Source organism: Megachile rotundata, chromosome 16 (assembly GCF_050947335.1).
Source record: "Megachile rotundata isolate GNS110a chromosome 16, iyMegRotu1, whole genome shotgun sequence".
Classification (NCBI taxonomy): Eukaryota; Metazoa; Arthropoda; class Insecta; order Hymenoptera; family Megachilidae; genus Megachile; species Megachile rotundata.
The window spans coordinates 4291547-4309376 of record NC_134998.1 but is presented as its reverse complement, the minus strand read 5'-3'; the positions used below and the strand labels follow the sequence as shown (position 1 = coordinate 4309376).

General features: G+C 30.6%; 1 protein-coding gene and 1 long non-coding RNA gene across 7 annotated transcripts in view; both read left to right on the top strand.

Moving 5' to 3' along the window:
• LOC100883449 (uncharacterized) overlaps positions 1-17683 on the top strand; it is a 23914-nt gene extending 6231 nt beyond the window's left edge. For 4 of the 6 annotated variants that reach the window (XM_012292126.2, XM_012292127.2, XM_012292125.2 and 1 more), the window contains exons 3-12: positions 7527-7618; positions 12483-12592; positions 12654-12776; positions 12847-13002; positions 14516-14694; positions 14767-15069; positions 15248-15438; positions 15611-15799; positions 16258-16314; positions 17218-17683. In XM_012292126.2, coding sequence (XP_012147516.1) covers positions 7527-7618; positions 12483-12592; positions 12654-12776; positions 12847-13002; positions 14516-14694; positions 14767-15069; positions 15248-15438; positions 15611-15799; positions 16258-16314; positions 17218-17451 — 1634 coding nt within the window. In that variant the 3' untranslated portion in view covers positions 17452-17683. Of the gene's footprint in view, positions 1-7526; positions 7619-12482; positions 12593-12653; positions 12777-12846; positions 13003-14515; positions 14695-14766; positions 15070-15247; positions 15439-15610; positions 15812-16257; positions 16315-17217 lie in introns of all 6 variants that reach the window. The other 2 variants (XM_003706200.3, XM_012292129.2) reach the window with 2 other exon arrangements.
• Positions 5925-7481, top strand: LOC143266007 (uncharacterized). Its single transcript, XR_013040903.1, has 3 exons — positions 5925-5939; positions 7199-7292; positions 7377-7481. It is a non-coding gene; the product is annotated as an uncharacterized LOC143266007 (long non-coding RNA).
• Positions 17684-17830: the final 147 nt, after the last annotated feature.

The following is a 17830-nucleotide window of genomic DNA, read 5'->3' as shown; positions in this document are numbered from 1 at the left end:
TATCCCCCGTTTCTTATATTTCTATATTTCTATATTTCTAGATTCTTATGTCCCTAAACTTTGTATCCCTAGATTTCTATATTTCTAGATTTTTATATCCCTAAATTTATACGTCCCTAAATTTCTATATCTCCAGATTTCCATATTTCTAGATTTTTATATCCCTAGATTCTTATATTCCTAAATTTCTATATCCCCAAATTCCTATATTTCTAGAATTCTATATCCCTAGATTCTTACATTCCCAGTTTCCTATATTTCTAGATTTCTATATTTTCAGTTTCTCATATCCTTAAATTTCGATATCCCCAAATTTCTGTATTCCTAGATTTCCATAGTTTTAAATTTCTATATCTTTAGAATTCTAAATTGCTATATCCCTAGTTTTCTATATTCTCAAATTCGTTTGTCCCTAGATTCTTACAGTCTTACACAACAAAATCCCTAGATCTCTACATATTCTCATATTCCTAATTTCTATAACCTCAAATCCATATATTTCTAGATTTCTATATCCCTAAATTTCTGTATCCCTAGGTTTGTATACTTCGACATCTCTATATTTTTAAATCTCTAAATTACTATGTCCCTAGATCTCAATATCCTCAAACTCCTATATCCCTAGATTTCTACACTCTCACACACCAAAATCCCTAGATCTCTACATATTCCCATATTCCTGATTCCAACATTTAAATTCTTTAAATTCTTGAATCTCTAAATCGCTTTGTCCCTCAATCTCTAGATCTCCAAATATTTCTAGCGCAACAAAATTAAACAAAAGGGGTCCAGCAAATGTAAATATTAAATAAAATTTGAAGATACAAGAATGTTTTAAAATTACACACTTTATTAATACTCCTTCGTAAACTTTGAATTGTGTCGCGACATAAAATTTGATACGTTTAAGCAACCTCTTATTACCGTACAAATATTTCTTGGAACAACATAACCTAAATATAAAAAGATCGTAGAAATGAAACACGGCAGGACAAAAGTAACTTGGCACGAACGTGTTCGTCCTTAGATTCAGTTGATTTGTCGTCTCGTATCGTCTTAATTCATTCTAAATTTGGAATGCAATTTGTTTTATGTTAAGAAACAGGAATGCAACAAGGACGAAAATAAAGTATCAAGTACTATGCTAATAATAATGATAAATTATTGTTAATGTTGTTTTACAAAATTTATATTGCTGTTGTTACAAAGTTTTCTTGAGAGCACTTATTTCAGAATTTGATATATAAATAAATTTTTGTTTATAGAAGACGTTTAATATGAATAAATAATAACTTGAATATATTTAATATATATATGTATTAAATGTCCTTTAATACACAATATAATTATAATTATATATATAATATATTTAACATATGTTTAATATGTAACTTGAGAATTAATGAATTAATAATTGAAACTTTTTTTTAAATTTCAAAATTGAATTAAATAAAAATATTAGAGTATGCATGGTATAAAATAAGGTATATTAATTTATTTTTATAAGTTGTGACATCAAATGACTGTTTATGTGATATACAAATTTTAAAAAATTTTTTATTTATTGGTTTGATTGATTTATTTATCAACTTTTTAAAAAATATTGTTACTGTTTTTTAAATAGTAGCAAATACAGTATTATGTAGGCTAGTGACTTTTAACTAGTAACTAACTAGTAATAAGTTAGTAGCTAATTGTTAACTTAAATAATAATTAACACATAATAACACTAAATAATAATTATTTATCACAATATAAAGATATTGTCCATCTCACTATGTAACAAATGTTTTCCATTTATTTCACATATTTTATGCCATTTTTTGTCACCAATATTTATTATCAAAAAAATTACATCAAAATGCAATAAATCAAAAATGCATTAAAAATGAATTCAAATTAAAATGCAATGTAACACAAACTGTATAAAATATTACTAAAATAAACATTGTATATTGAAAGAAACAAAGTAAAAAATTTAATAAAATAAGAGTAAGTGAGGTTAAAGTTAAAAATTACAAAATTACATCAAAATGCAGTAAATAAAAAATGCATTAAAAATGAATTCAAATTAAAATGCAATGTAACACAAACTGTATGAAATATTACTAACATAAACATTGTGTATTGAAAGAAACAATAAAATAAAAATACAATAAAATAACAGTAAGTGAGTTTAAAGTGAAGAAATATTAGTTGATTAATAATTTTCTCAGAAATATATTGAGACTAGTTAATTTAATTTAATTAGTTAACTTAAAGAAATTTTAACAAAGCAATGCGAATGTAATATAAAGAAAAATATGTTGAGTAAAGAAATATTATAAAAATGTGAAATACAATAGACGTACACGAGTCTTCTTCGCGAAGCTTTCGCGTCGTGTATCCAAGGTTCGTTTGCCACTTACGAACAGTTGTCGAGCTTGCAAGTCTATTTTCAGAAGACACTATGTACTTGTAAATTGTTCGCGCGCTTGGTATTTCGCGCTGCATGCAATTCTCCTTACAAATAAACAAACAAACCGGTGAATTATGTAGACTGCCTAGAACACTGCGTACAATCACGTAACAGAAAGCTAATACTGAAACGAAAATCAACGGATGCTGAATTTTCGGGGTTAAATGTATTATTGCAAATTCGATGAAGTGAAGAAAGCGGAAATTTGTTTATGAAAAATAGAAGAGTTGTGGGACTATGAAAAATATGTTTTTCTGGATTATTTCTTTTTGTTTAAAGCGTATGTTTTTATACGTCGATTTTATTGGATTGTTGTTATATTGCCGCAGGATAGAGCTGCAGGTTCTTGGAATTGGCTATATAGCGAGTTGGTCTGAAAGTCTGCTTTGATATTGTCAAACATGCATATAGTTGAAAATCCGTGACTTTGTAAATTTGTATACTTATAAATTTTGAATTTGTCAAATACTTTAGGTATTTCAAATTTTCGAATTTCTAGATTTTTTAATTTTTAAATTTTCACATTTCTAAATTGACGAAAGTTCAAATTTCCAAGTTTCCAAGTTTTCAAATTTCCAAATTTGCAAGTTTCCAAGTTTCCAAGTTTCCAAGTTTCCAAGTTTCAAATTTTCAAATTTCCAAGTTTTCAAGTTTCCAAGTTTAAAGTTTCCAAGTTTCCAAGTTTCCAAATTTCCAAATTTCCAAGTTTCCAAGTTTCCAAGATTCCAAAATTCCAAATTTCTAATTTTTGAAATTTCCAAATTATTAAATTTCTCCAATTCTCAAATTTCCAAATTACAAAATATTTCAAATTTTCAAATTCTTAACACCTCTAATTTCCAAATTCTTAATTTCCAAATTTCCAAATTCTTAAATTCTCAAATTTGCAAAGTTTCGAATTATCAAATTTCCAATTTTTCAAATCAACTTCCCAAATTTTCTAATCCTCAAATCCGTAAATTCGCAATTTCTAAAAATTTCAAACTTTCTAAGTTCCAAATTTAAAAATCGAAAAATCTGAAAGGTTATGACTTCAAAAGTTCCCAAATTTACAAGTCAAAATCTAACAAATGCCGGATTTATTTTCTGCTACTATTTATTCTTAAAATTCCTACGGTAGTCACAAGTATACATGAAAGTACCTATAAAAGCGGCAATATAACGAGAGTCTACTGTACACACAGTGTTCGGAGGTTGTAAAATGAATAGTATGTACAATATCTACAGAATATTGCGTAACATTTAAAAATAGTGTTGCGTCGATTTGTATGGCCACGAAAGTTACTCCTCGCGGTTTTACTTTTCTCCTAAAATAGGAATCGAATCAAATTTAGAATTAACCCTTCGAGCCAAACAAAGATGTGTTGTACCACACATAATAGATACTTTGTTGATATTATTACTTTCGTGAATCAATTGTTATTGCATGAGTAACACTTTAATTATAACTGTAACTCTTAATTTTGGTACTGTTATTCTTTAATAAATTTACACATATATAGCAAATATTAATAAACAATTCAAATAATAATAATAATTAATTCTAAGTAAGAATTAATTCAATTATTAATAATTAAATCTTATATTGTTCTGATTATACATGTTTAATTAATTAATAATTAATTGAAGAATATTTCATTAATATTTAATCAATGATTAATTGTTTTCATTACAAACAACGTTGTAATTAAGTGCATTGTGCAATTAAGTAACATTTAATTAAAAGTATAATTTTGTACATTAATAAAGATTTATTTATACTACTATATTTTTTGATTAAAGATATTAATTAATAATTAGTATATTGATTACGATTATAGCAAAAATTTGATTAGAATCATTTGGTTTATAAGTTATATAATATTTTTATCATTAAACTAATTAATTTGACTGTTAAAGACAGTGTAATAATATCAATTCTTGCATTATTATTTTTAACAATTTATCTTGCATAATTAGTCAAGATTTTATACTTTTAAAAATTACTATATATTCAATTCTTTACTGAAAACTACAAATTATTATATTGTATTATTGTATATTCTGTTGTGGACTATAAATTACAATTTATGAAACAATTGCTAATTATTCTTTTGTATTATTGCATACTTTATTCAACATTACAAATTAAAAATCATAAAATAATTACATAGTATTAAATTATTATATTTGTAGTTGTTACAAATTATTAAATTATTACAAATTATTGTATAATATTATTGCAAGATGTTATTGAAAATTGTTGTACAATTATTATTGCATGATATTATTGAGCATTGTCGTACATTATTATTGCAAGATATTATTGAAAATTATTGTATAATAATATTGCAAGATATTATTGAAAATTGTTGTATAATAATATTACAAGATATTATTGAAAATTTTTGTACAATATTATTGTAAGATATTATTGAAAATCGTTGTGCAATTATTATTGCAAGATATTATTGAACATTGTTGTACAATATTATTGCAAGGTATTATTGAAAATTATTGTATAATAATATTACAAGATATTATTGAAAATTGTTGTACAATATTATTGTAAAATATTATTGAAAATTATTGCACAATATTATTGCAAGATATTATTGAAAATTATTGTATAACATTACTGTAAATTACTGTATAATAATATTGCATAACATTATTGCAAATTATTATATATTATAGAACAATATTATTTCAAGATCCTGCTACAAATTATTATATAATATTACTAATTTTATTGTTACAATATTATTATTAATTATTAAATGACATTATACACCACTACAAATCAAAAACCATAAAAAAATAACATAAGCAATTATTACCAAATGCACCCCTAAACAACAATGCTATATAATGAACATACTGCAATAAAACATTATTCACTACATTTAAATTCAGTCAGGAAAATTAATAAAGTAGAATGTCCGCAAAATGTTGCGTAACAGCTGAAAATGGTGAAGCGTCGAGTTGGATGGCCGCAGCGGCTATTTCTCGCGGTTATTTCACCACAACGGCCCTCCAAGAAGCGCGTTGCAATAAGAAAATCACGAATGCGCTTAGCTATTCCCGCGATGAGAAACTAGGTCGAAGGAGACCGAATCCGACGGTTACGAACCCGAGACTGCTCCGAGCAAACCCAAATTGCATTTTACCGGTAAAAGAGCAAAACAATTTGCACCAAGTCCTTCGTCTGGTCGGAGGAGTTCGTTGGTCTTTCAACAAAATTTATTGCGACTATTCGAATTTTCTTGGCTTCGAACACGCTTTTGTGCTCCTCGATGATGCATACATTTTGCTACATATCCGATAACGTCACGTTTTAGTAACGGATCGGACACTCGTGCGATACCTGGTGGCGGAAAATATAAGCAAAATGAATTATGTCAATAAATTATGGAAGTTTAAACTGTGAATTGGATATTTAGTAATTTGTGGAGGACAGACATTTTGTTCTTATTTTTTATTGAATTAAGAATATAACTTAGTTAATATTTTTAAGTAAATTTAAAGTTTGAGAAGTTTATAAAAAAGTCGCCGTATTGTGATGTGGACATACTTCGCCCACATTTCGAATTCCAATCTAATTTTTTCCGTTCTAATTTTTTATTAGCGGTTTTGGACATTTCTTTGGTATTACTTTTTCTTGAGATATTTTAATGTTACACTCGAAATATCGTTATGTAATTTTGGTTGCGTATTGAACGCTATATTTCAGAAATATGAACGGTTTGACACCATTTTGTGACATAAAGGCATTGCAAAATGGCAGCTGCTTATGCGACATCGACTTGAAGCTTAAATTTGAAAGAAAACTATCGGAATCAAAGTTTGACTGTGATTTAGTATTTTTAGTACAAAATGGCTGACTGTAAGATGCAGAAAATGATAGATTAAAATTCGTATAGTTAATATTTTTTTTGTGATAAATTTTAAGTATTTGAATTGGAGTACATAGTGATTATTAAGATTGTAATATGTATATTAATTGTTAGAGTTACGACCGATATTAATTATTAAAATTACAGCATGTATTAATTATTAGTATTACAACAAATATTAATTATTAAAATTTCAAGAAATATTAATTATTGGAATTACAACAAACATTAACTATTAGAATTACAACGAATATTAATTATTAAAATTTCAACAAATATTAATTACTAGAATTGCAACACATTTTAATTAAAATTAAAACAAATATTAATTACTAAATATTACAAAATAGAACATACATAAAAGTTTATCTATTTACAGTAGATAATATGAAATCAAACATTAACAAAAAAATCTCTAAAAAATTCCCAAAAGCTATCAAATCAAAATCGACCATTTTAATTGTAGAATCCAAATATCAATCATGTTAGTCAAAGTAAACGATGCGTAGGCGTCAAACTAGATATATGTAGATCATAGAGGTTCATTGATCGCGATCGATGATGAAGTTTCGAAATAACCTTGATCATGATCGCTCGTGTTTTGGAAGACAACCAAACTGTTCGAATCGTATCTATTGTATTTGTTAACAGCAAATATACACTGAAAACTACTCTTCAAATTTTTTTTGTTTCTTTTTTTTACAATATTGCTGAAAATATCTATCTTTCTTTATATACAATCATCATTTTTCTATTTTGTATATTAGCACATTTTTATTTTGGGAAGTATTACAGGAATTACATAATCCATGGTAAAATCATCTTTTAATATAAAAAATTTGATGGTTGGATTTTTGTTCAACAGATGTGACGGTGTTAGGTTTGTTGAAAAATAAATATATAAGTAAAATCTTTTAAAATGTTAAAATTAATAAAATTGTGTTTTGCAAGAACAACAGGTTGATACCAAATATAACATAAATTATATAAATTATTCTTAACATATTTTCTAAAAAAGACCTAAATTGTATTATTCTCCCTAGGGTGAAACCCCTAACTTCATCTGACCCATATTTAGCCTCTACCTTAATTCTACTTCTCTATGTATACTGCTATCATTTACTATCATCTGTAAACCGCTATCATTTACTATTACACTATCACAATCTACCAAATTATTTTTCTGCGTACAGGTCGACACTTGGAAGGAATATGGCACACAGCAATCGTTGTATACGGAAGGGAATACTTTTTCGGACCATCTGGAATTCAGAGCTGCAGACCTGTGAGTATTTTTAACCGAAATCGTTGAATCGCGGTTTATCTCGTTCGCCACCGAACGAAAAACATCGTTCTAAATGATATGTGGTGTCGTTGAAAATGCATCCCTGCCACGGAAAATGTGACCGATCCGACGTACTAGTCGTAGCGAAGAGTCATTCTGGCCATACGATACGCTAGATACGAGTGGGTACTAAATTTGGTCCGGTTGAATCCAAAAATAATTCATGCTTTACTCCATTCTCTTTCTCCTGTGTCTCTTCCTCGTGGTTTGCTCCTCTCGTCCACGTTTTATGTTTGAATGCTTAATATTTTCGGGAGAATTACATTGTTGATAAATGTTGCTACGAACGCGTCAATCTTGTGTCAAGGGAACTAGACAGAATAAACTGGTATTTCTGTGTATTTTTGTGGTTGTTATAGTGAATATGATATATCAGATATTTCCAACTGATGAATGTGTACAAGTTTGCGTTTATATAAATTAAGTATGCAATTTATAGCAAATTACTAATATCAATTTATTTTTGCATTAATATTAATGCATTTATAATGCATAGTATAGCTTCAATATTAATTTTTGTTCAACAAATTTTGTTTAACAAATATATTAATATTAATATATCGTGTCAGTATTATTTTATTGTTATATTGAATATTGAAGTATTGAAGTGTTTTATTAAATATTTTTAATATTTATGTACGTCAATATTATAATAATATCGATGTATGTAATAAGTATTAAAATTGAAAATATGATATACGTAATACTGACATTTTTATTTACATTTATCATATTTGATATTAGTATAATAACATGTATTGATACATTACAGTAATTTTATAATAATATTAATCTATATGCAATGAATTAAGCTTGTACATATAAATATACACGATGGAGATATATTTTGATATATTATATTTATTATAGTTCACAATTGATGATTTTTACGTATACACGTAATTATATTTAACATTTATACCTTATAATTATATTCAATATCAATTTTGAACAATAAACTGTCCTTTGGTGATTGATTCGCAATTAGATACAAATGTTAGGTTAGGTTATTTGATTATTGATTTGCGTTGAGATACAAATATTAGAAAATGTAATGAATTTATTAGAAACATTTCTTCAATTCCTTTTTTTCGATTGGTCTTTTTTTGTAAAACAGACTTTTCAGATTGGAAATACCTTAATTTTAGGTTATGCTAGGTAAGTACAGTACTAAATATGGCGCTTTGCGACAGACAATATGGCGTTGTATTAAAAATGGCGCGTCACCATTCATCTCTCAATAGTTATTCAAAGAAATTAATGTGTTAACTAATACTTTTGAGTTATACACATATTAAATTTGTGTTTAATAACTATTTTTCATATGTATGTACTGTAAATATAAGACACTGTAAATTTTGAGGTCCAGAATTAAAGTTTTGGAAATTTGAATGTAGTATTTAAATTTTATTTATATAAGATAAAATTATAATAATTTTAATATAAATAATATTTCTTCGTGTATGTGGATTATTAGATACATACTGATTAATTCTTGTAGTGATGTGTAAATATTTTAATACAAAATGGACTTCACTTATTTTTGCACTAATTGTCAGATCTTTAATTTTATTTAATTTCAAATATTTAAATTAAAGATTTTCATATATTGAAGAAATAAGGTATGAAGCAAGGGTTCTTTTTTATGAGTGAGGAGTCATTCTTTAATAACATTCCAGTATTGAAATTGAGAAATATCTAACTTCTCAAGTCTAAAATTTAATTCCAAAGTCTAAAAATTTCAAGGTCCCAATATTATAAACTCTTAAAATTTAAAATTCCCAAAATCTCAAAACTCCAATGTTCTCCAAAGTTCAAAACCACCAAAGTTGAAAAATTTCAAAATCCTAAAAGTGTTAGTGTTCCAACCTTCCCAAAATTTCCAAAATTAATCTAAAAATTCAGAACTCTAAATGCACAATTCGAAATCCAAGAATTCTAAATTTTCATAATCCAAAAAATTATAAAATTTCATAATCCCGAAAATTAAAATTCCATCATCCTGAAGTTCCAAAGGTATTTAATTTTTAAAACCACCTTGAAAATCAGTTCAAAACCCACGAAAAGACTCAACAAAATAAATAAACACAAAATCTTGCAAACCAGACTGAACACGAATTTAAAATTAAATTTGAATTTTAAATTGCATGTTGGATTAGCAATCTTGGCTCCACCAACCGAGACTTGATGCATTCGCTGCGGTCGAAAGTCGTAGATATTCGTCGGGTGAATGAAATAACTACCTAAAAATAATGTTAATATTCATAACATTAATTGACTGTGACGTTAATCTGTGGTATTCGAAAATTAGGTCACATGCTGGTATCTAATCCTTATACAAGGATGATGACTACAAGATGATGAGAAAATTTGAAAGATGACTTGTCATTTAGACGGGTGGAAACTTGGTTATTTATGGAGAAAGAATTTTGGTTGTTTGCAGAGATGGTTTTGATGTAAAGATAAAATTTATACAGATTTAGGTAGAAGATAAAAGTAGAATAAAGGTAGATAAAGGTAGAAATTTAGACATTTATGAGAATATAAATTTGATAATTTGTAAAAATACAAATTATTTATAGAAGTAGAAGTTTAGTGATTTACAAAAGTTATTTATGGAAGTAGAAATTTAGTTCTTTATAATGATAGCAATTTGGTGATTTATAGAGGTAGATAATGTAGTATGTACCTGGTATTTCAAACCAATAAATCTTCAAATTGTTAAATTTCAACATTTAGCAATTTTAAAATTCTTAAGTTTTCAGATTCAAAAATTTTCAAGCTTCTATGTTACAAAAGTTCAAAATCTAAAATTTTTAGATTTCTATGTCATTAATTCTCGAATTTTCACATTTTCAAATCCTTAGTTTCTAAATTTCTACATTTCTAAATTACTAATCACCAAATCTCCAAATTTCTTAACTTATAATTCATAAATTCTCAGTCTCTAAATTTCTAAATTTTCAAATTTTCAAATATTTATCCCAAAACTGATGAATTACCAGATTTCCAATTTTCAAGTCTTCAAATTTTCAAATCTCCGAAAGAAGAATTCTGAGTTCTACAATTTCCAAATGTCCAAATCTTCAATTCTTGAAACCCCAATTTTTCAAATTTGGGATTTCTAAATTCCTAAATCCTTGAATTTCTAAATCTACAAATCCACAAATCCACAAATCTTCAAATTCTCAAATCCTCAAATCTACAAATCCCAAATCCTCAAATTCCCAAATCCCCAAATCCACAAATCCCCAAATTCCCAAATCCACAAATCCACAAATCTTCAAATTCTCAAATCCTCAAATCTACAAATCCCAAATCCTCAAATCCACAAATCCACAAATCTGCAAATCCATAAATCCCCAAATTACTAAATTCCCAAATTCCCAAATTCTCAAATCTCTTATATCCCTATCTCAAATTAAAAAATTAAAAAATTCCAAAACTCAAATTTTCAAATCTCTTATTTCCTACCCCAAATTAAAAAATTCCCAAATTCCTAAATTCCAAAATTTTCAAGCCTTCAATTCTCAAATCCCCAAATACTAAAATCCCCAATTCCTAAACCCCAAATCCCAAATTTTCCAAGAACCTCTAACTCTGAAACGTCATACACCACCCCTACTATAGAATCCAAATAAAATCGATCAAATGCCAATAATATTAACCAATATTTCACATGTACTCAAAAACAAATTCAAGATCCATTTAATACATATAAAATACATAGGTTTTTAGGAAGAGATTTTCAGCTGAAACCTCTTTGCGACTCACAACCTCGTTGCATCTCTACCTCCCCATTTTCCCCAAGAAACTATATTCCCTCAGCACACTATAACAATTAATAATACTCGGACACTAAACCTACCAAAATTATATCACACATTAACATAGATTAAAAATATTTTAAAATATAAATTTTGTTACACATTAATTTTTTATTTCAGTAAAAATCAACCCCTATTTCAAGAATACTCTACAAACTCTACAGCTGAAAATAACAAACATATCACTAAAAATTAAAGTGCACACTTAAAAACAAAGTGGAAAAATAAATAAACAACCAAAAAATATGTCTATGTCAAAAAAGTATCATAATTCAAAGCACCGCAGTAAAATTTGTAAAACAAATGGTGAAACCTGAAACCAGTCACCTCGACTGATGATTTCACCATTAAAAAACGGTCATTCGATCGGTTAGGTAGTTTTAGCGTTAACCGGAACGTATAATCCGACGTGCATAAGCTACGACGTCATCGAAGAGGCAAACCCAAAGCGTCTACGAAGAGCGTGCGCGCGAATACGAATGTCGTTTATCTTGAGTTACGCTTGCCGGCTGCGTGGCGTTGAATCTCAAAGCGTCGCGACGCTAGTTCTTATTCGAGTGGTTCCTTGACGAAACAAGAAACGGGCCGGCGCTAACCGATTCGACTCCTCGTTTGTTCCTTCATCGAATCGCGAATTAATTGTACGTGCAGTGCCGTGACAAATTATTCTCAGCATTTTCTACAAACTTGCGTCTCCACAATTTTTCAACCGTTAAAATTTTGATTTATCAAAACACTGAGACGGTGTTTGTCGACAACGTTTCGTTGCAAAATTTATCTGTGGTTTTTTGTGTTGTGGAGAGTGCGATATAGCCTCTCGGTTATTTCGAGCGTATCTTACAGGGAAGCGCAAGTTTGTCATAGTTCTAAAATTACGTGCGTAATACCAGAGGGGGTGGTAATACTAAAGTAGCTGTCGTAAAACTGACACTAACTTCCTCGGAATCATCATCCAGGGCGATTAATTTGCGTTTCAGGGTGGCACCGTATTAGGGGAGCCCTTGAAGGTGGAAAGAGTCGGCGAGACTTATTTGCCCTACTCCGTGTTCTTCGAGTACATCAGCGGTCTGGGGACGTCAACATTCGCGTAAGTTCTTAAAATTTTAAATTTATCGCAAATATCACTTTCAGTGAAAGTTTGATTGCAGCCCAAACACCTACAACCTCTTCAAGCACAATTGCAACTCCTTCACGGACGAAGTTAGTAATTTCTTGGCGGGGAAAAGTATCCCGAAATACATCCTCGATTTGCCGGAAGAGATACTCCAAACGTAAGTTGCTCGAAAAATGTGATTGCGTTGGTTGAGAACGTTGTTGTGACGCGTTTGTATTTGCGTTCAGGCGGATCGGACAGGAGCTGAAGAGTCTCATAGAGGGTTTATGTAGCAGCGCGAGCGGATCGTTGTTAGTCGGCCGCCAAACATTCCTTGAACCGAGAAATCGTAGAGAAGTTTCGCCGGAGTTTCAACTTTTAAATGAAGCTATCGAGGAAGCAAGGTACGGCGCCGCCATATTTTGTCGGCCATCAACGCGTCGGAGTTAACAAAGCATGGAAACATTTTCACATTTTTTTAAGTTATAAGAGTTATTTTAACTGTAATATTTAGATTTTAGAAACGAATGTGAAGTTAAATAACATTAATTGGGAGAAATATACAACGTGCAACGTAGATTCTTCCATTAAGAATAAGTCACTATTTATTTCCAATTTTGGAAAATTTATAAGCCTACATAGTTTCTAGAGAGAATCTAGGAAGATTTTTAGGATCTTCAGAGATCTTCAAGAGGAGGAAAAAGAAAATTTCCTGTGGGTTTAAGATGGTTTTTACAGATTTAAAGAAAATCTTAACGTCTAGGGAGTTTATGTGGAGACTCTAGGGAAGATCTAGGGATATATGAAGAACCTACAAGAAAGTCTAGAGACATATGGAGAACCTACAAGAAGATCTAAGGACATATGGAGATCCTACAAGAAGATTTAGGGACATGTGAAGATTCTACAAGAATATCTGGGACATATGGAGATTCTACAAGAATATCTAGGAACATATGGAGATTCTACAAGAATATCTAGGGACATATGGAGATTCTACAAGAATATCTAGGGACATATGGAGATCCTACAAGAAGATTTAGGGATATATGGAGATCCTACAAGAAGATCTAGGGACATTTGGAGATCTTACAAGAAGATCTAGGGACATATGGAGATCCTACAAGAAGATCTAAGGATATATGAGAATTCTACACAAGACATATGATCATATGGAGATGTTACAAAAATGCCTAGGAACATATGAAGATGCTACAAATAAACCTAGAGATTTATGGAGGTGTTATAAGAGAACCTAGGAACATATAGAGATCCTGGAGAAGAACTAGTGATATGTGTATAGCATATAGAAGACTTGATAAGATCCTAGAGTGATCTCAAGAAGAATTTAGATTCTGAAGAAATTGTAAAGACAACCTAGGAAATCTCTAACAGGAATCTAGAAAGAATTTTAGGAAAGTCATTAAGAAAGTTTGAAAAGTTCCTAGTGAGAATCCTAGAGCTTACGGAGTTTCTAGGAAGAACCTAGAGAAAGTTTCAAGCATAAAGAAAAATTAAGAAAGGTCTAAAAATACTTTAGGAAGACTGTAGCAACTATCTAGGGAAATTCTAAGAAGAGTCTAACAAGAGTCTAGGAAAATAAAAGAGCTTACAAATGTAAACATTCTTCTTCCTATACTCCTTTGTATTTAAAGGAAGTCTACGTTGCATTCTACTGTGTAATACAACCCCGATACTTTTCTACTAGATAAATTCCTGATTATGAATTCACTTGTACACTAATTAAAAATTAGCTTTACTGAACAGAAAGGAAACTAAACAACCTGCGTTAAAAACGTGATATTGTGTAATTCCTTGCTTCGACTTTACGGCCCCTAGCGCAGGGAAATATCGAAAGTATCAAGGTTATATATTATATATTATAAAAATGTTTTATTTCAACCTTATTGATTTCAGGTTAAACTCAATCGCGCTAGAAGAAAGAAGAAACGAAATCAACGAGAAATTAGCCAAGAAGGACAGGAAGAAAAAAAAGAAGAAGAAGGAGAAAAAGCAGAAAGGAAGTAAAGATAGAGGTGCAAGCGACAGCAACAGCACCGGTCCTAGCAATTGTACAGACATGGCAGAAAGTGAAAGTAAATACACGTTTACTAATCTATACCTTTTCCTATTAATACTTCTTGCTAAGTTGATTATTCTGAATCCAGGTGCGGTCAGCATGAATGAGATGAAGGCTACCAACGGCGACAGCGCTGAGATGTTACCATCGGACAGAGTCATGCAGATGGAAGAGGAAGAGAAGTTAGAACAAGAGGAGAGGAAACGTTACCGAGATCCTCCCATAGTGTTCAAGGACATGGTAGACGTGAAAGCGGAGTATGAGACATTGAGCAAAGTACTTGAAGGGAAGTTGAACGAGGACGAACGAATATGCATGGACGAACTCCGGCAGTATGTTCTAGAAAATGAAGGCTCGTGGGCGCTGGGTGACAACTTCTTAAATTTCGTAGGTTCGTTGCCAATATTGTTCTGTGTTTAACACATTGAGAATGTGGATCATCTTGTGAGATGAACCATGAGTAGGTTTCATGTAACCTAGAATCAGGTCGAGGATCACCTGATTCCTCAGTGTGTTAACCTGTTAATAAAATGATAAACTATTTTTTTAAATGATGCTCATACGTCTAGGGCGAGTTCTGTATGACAAATCCTTATCGAGCGACGCAAGGGTGACACTACTGAACGTACTCTCGGTTGCTGCGTTGAAGGACGACGTGATACTTTTATTGCATCAGGATAGAAGGGAGCATATCATTATGAATTATGCCTTTGACATCGACCGTCATCCGCCGGAAGAACAACTCCCCCTTGCACAGTTTGTACGTAAAGTCTCAATGTTAACATAACTAGACGTAGGGATAAGAAGATTTCACACAGAACTGTACACAGTAGATACTTTATACTTCACATATATTGCATGTATACTGTATACTTCACATAGAACATCTTTGTATAAATAGAATTAATGATCATCTTTGTTATAAATTACAGTTGGCGAATATGTTTGAGAACCTGAGCAGCTCCGAGTGGCTGTTGTACATATCAGAATGGCAACACCAAAACCAAAATATCAGTAACATAAGGGTGACAACCAAAGTTGCAGTGCATTCGTTGCTCTCAAACTCCGTCGACTTGCAAATCCGCGGTGCCGCCATTATTCACAACCTTGCCTGCAAGGAGGTAAAAACTGTGGTCTGTATCCTTCCTCTCCGATTAACAATCATCCTTTTCTCTTGGTTTTGTCTAAACTCGCACCAGCAATTGTGTTATACAGCATTTAATTACGATTACAAACCTCATAATAACTAATGTTCCATTTTGTAACATGGATTAACGCTTACACCATCGGTGGTTAAATGCAGCAGCGAAACGCTTGAAATATTATTAGCAAAACGGAAGTGCTGCCTTTATTAATCAGCTATATTTGTAACCTAAAACGGGGTTCTTGTACCGGATTTGGTGATCGATTCACGAACGAGCAACGAAACCTTATAAACTGTTTAATTGCTCTGATTCAGAAAATGTATAAATATTTGCTTGTTGTTGCTTGTTTGTGTCTCTGTATACATGTATACGATCCTCTACGTTGAAAGTCAAAGAATGGATATCTCTCGAGAGACCGGCTACTGTTTTTTCAGAAAATGAACAAAAGCAAAAATCTGCGGCGACTTTTACCAAAAGGCAGCATTTCTAAGGTACTTGTCCGAAATACATACTTATCTCATTGAGTCGCGGTAAGTTCATAGTTGTAACGAATTACATTAACTTCATTTTAAACATCAGTGATTTAATCTTGCATCGAAACATCGGGGAAGCAAGCGACTCAATTTGGTTTAGTTTTCTCTGGAAACTAGCATCATGGTTTTATAGTATAAGACACATTGGCGTAGCTAGGTTAGGTTTGACTCATGGCAGATACCCTTCCCTCAATAGAGAGTGGGTCCCATCCATTTTATATGGAATAGGATGTAGGGTAGATCATATATTATGAAAGTTATAAATTTCCAAATATTCTGATCCGTGACCAAATTTTCAAATATCCATATTTCCAAATTCCTAACTCTCTAATTTCCAAAACCCCTAACTCCAAAAGCTACATATCCAAATCACAAAATCCTCATATGCTTGAACTTCCAAAGACCATAGTTTCCAAATTCACATTATCCAAATTTCTTAACCTGCAATTCTCAAAGTTCCAAATCTTCATATATGTCAAATCTCCAATTTCCAAGCTTCCTAACCTCCAATTCTCAAAATTCCAAATCTTCACATATGTCAAATTCCCAATTTCCAAGCTTCCTAACCTTCAATTCTCAAAGTTCCAAATCTTCACATATCTCAAATCCCCAATTTCTAAGCTTCCTAACCTCTAATTCTCAAAGTTCCAAATCTTCACATATCTCAAATCCCCAATTTCCAAGCTCCCTAACCTCAAATTTCCAAATTTCTAAAGCTCGAAATTTCTCAAACGAATAAAGATTCATGCCCAAAGTAGTACATAACAAGTAAAACCAGAGTGCCCATATAAAACCAGCTACGCCAATGGTTATCCAAAAGTAGTAAATATCATTTAACTGTATGTTTCCTGAAATCTATAGGTGTTCGACGATGTCGCCGTAGAATTAACGATGGCGTTGTTGCAATATTTCAACGGCAACCCAGCCGAGGAACAGCTGTACGCTTGTATGAAGTCATTGGCACGTTTCACGCAGATCAGTGGCCAAGATGTGCCTCAGCTTATACAAATGATTGGACCGGAACCAAACAAATTTCGGGGGATGTCCGAGAGGATCGACGAACAAATTGATCAGGTCAATAAGAAACTGCGTTAATCCGACGTAATATGATTTTAATCGTATGAAAAAAGAAAGAAAAAAAGTCCTAAATTCCAAATACGATGCGAAACGTTATTGTACTGTAACTGAGTTTTTACATAAAGATTTTATTAAAAGTATTTGCATATAACATTATTATTACGGTTATTATTGTTATCACTTAACGTTGTTATCATCGTCATCATCATTATTATGATTAGTACAATTATATTGCTGTTATTGAAAATTATACCACTCTTTTCTTTTACCCAAAATACCGTCTGGTTAGTTTCATGAACCCTTAAGTATCAGTGTGAGGTTAACTTAAGCTTGTGAAGGTGAAATTTATTTTCTGTACTTAAAAGTAGATAATTATGTATGTTGTTTGATATATTAT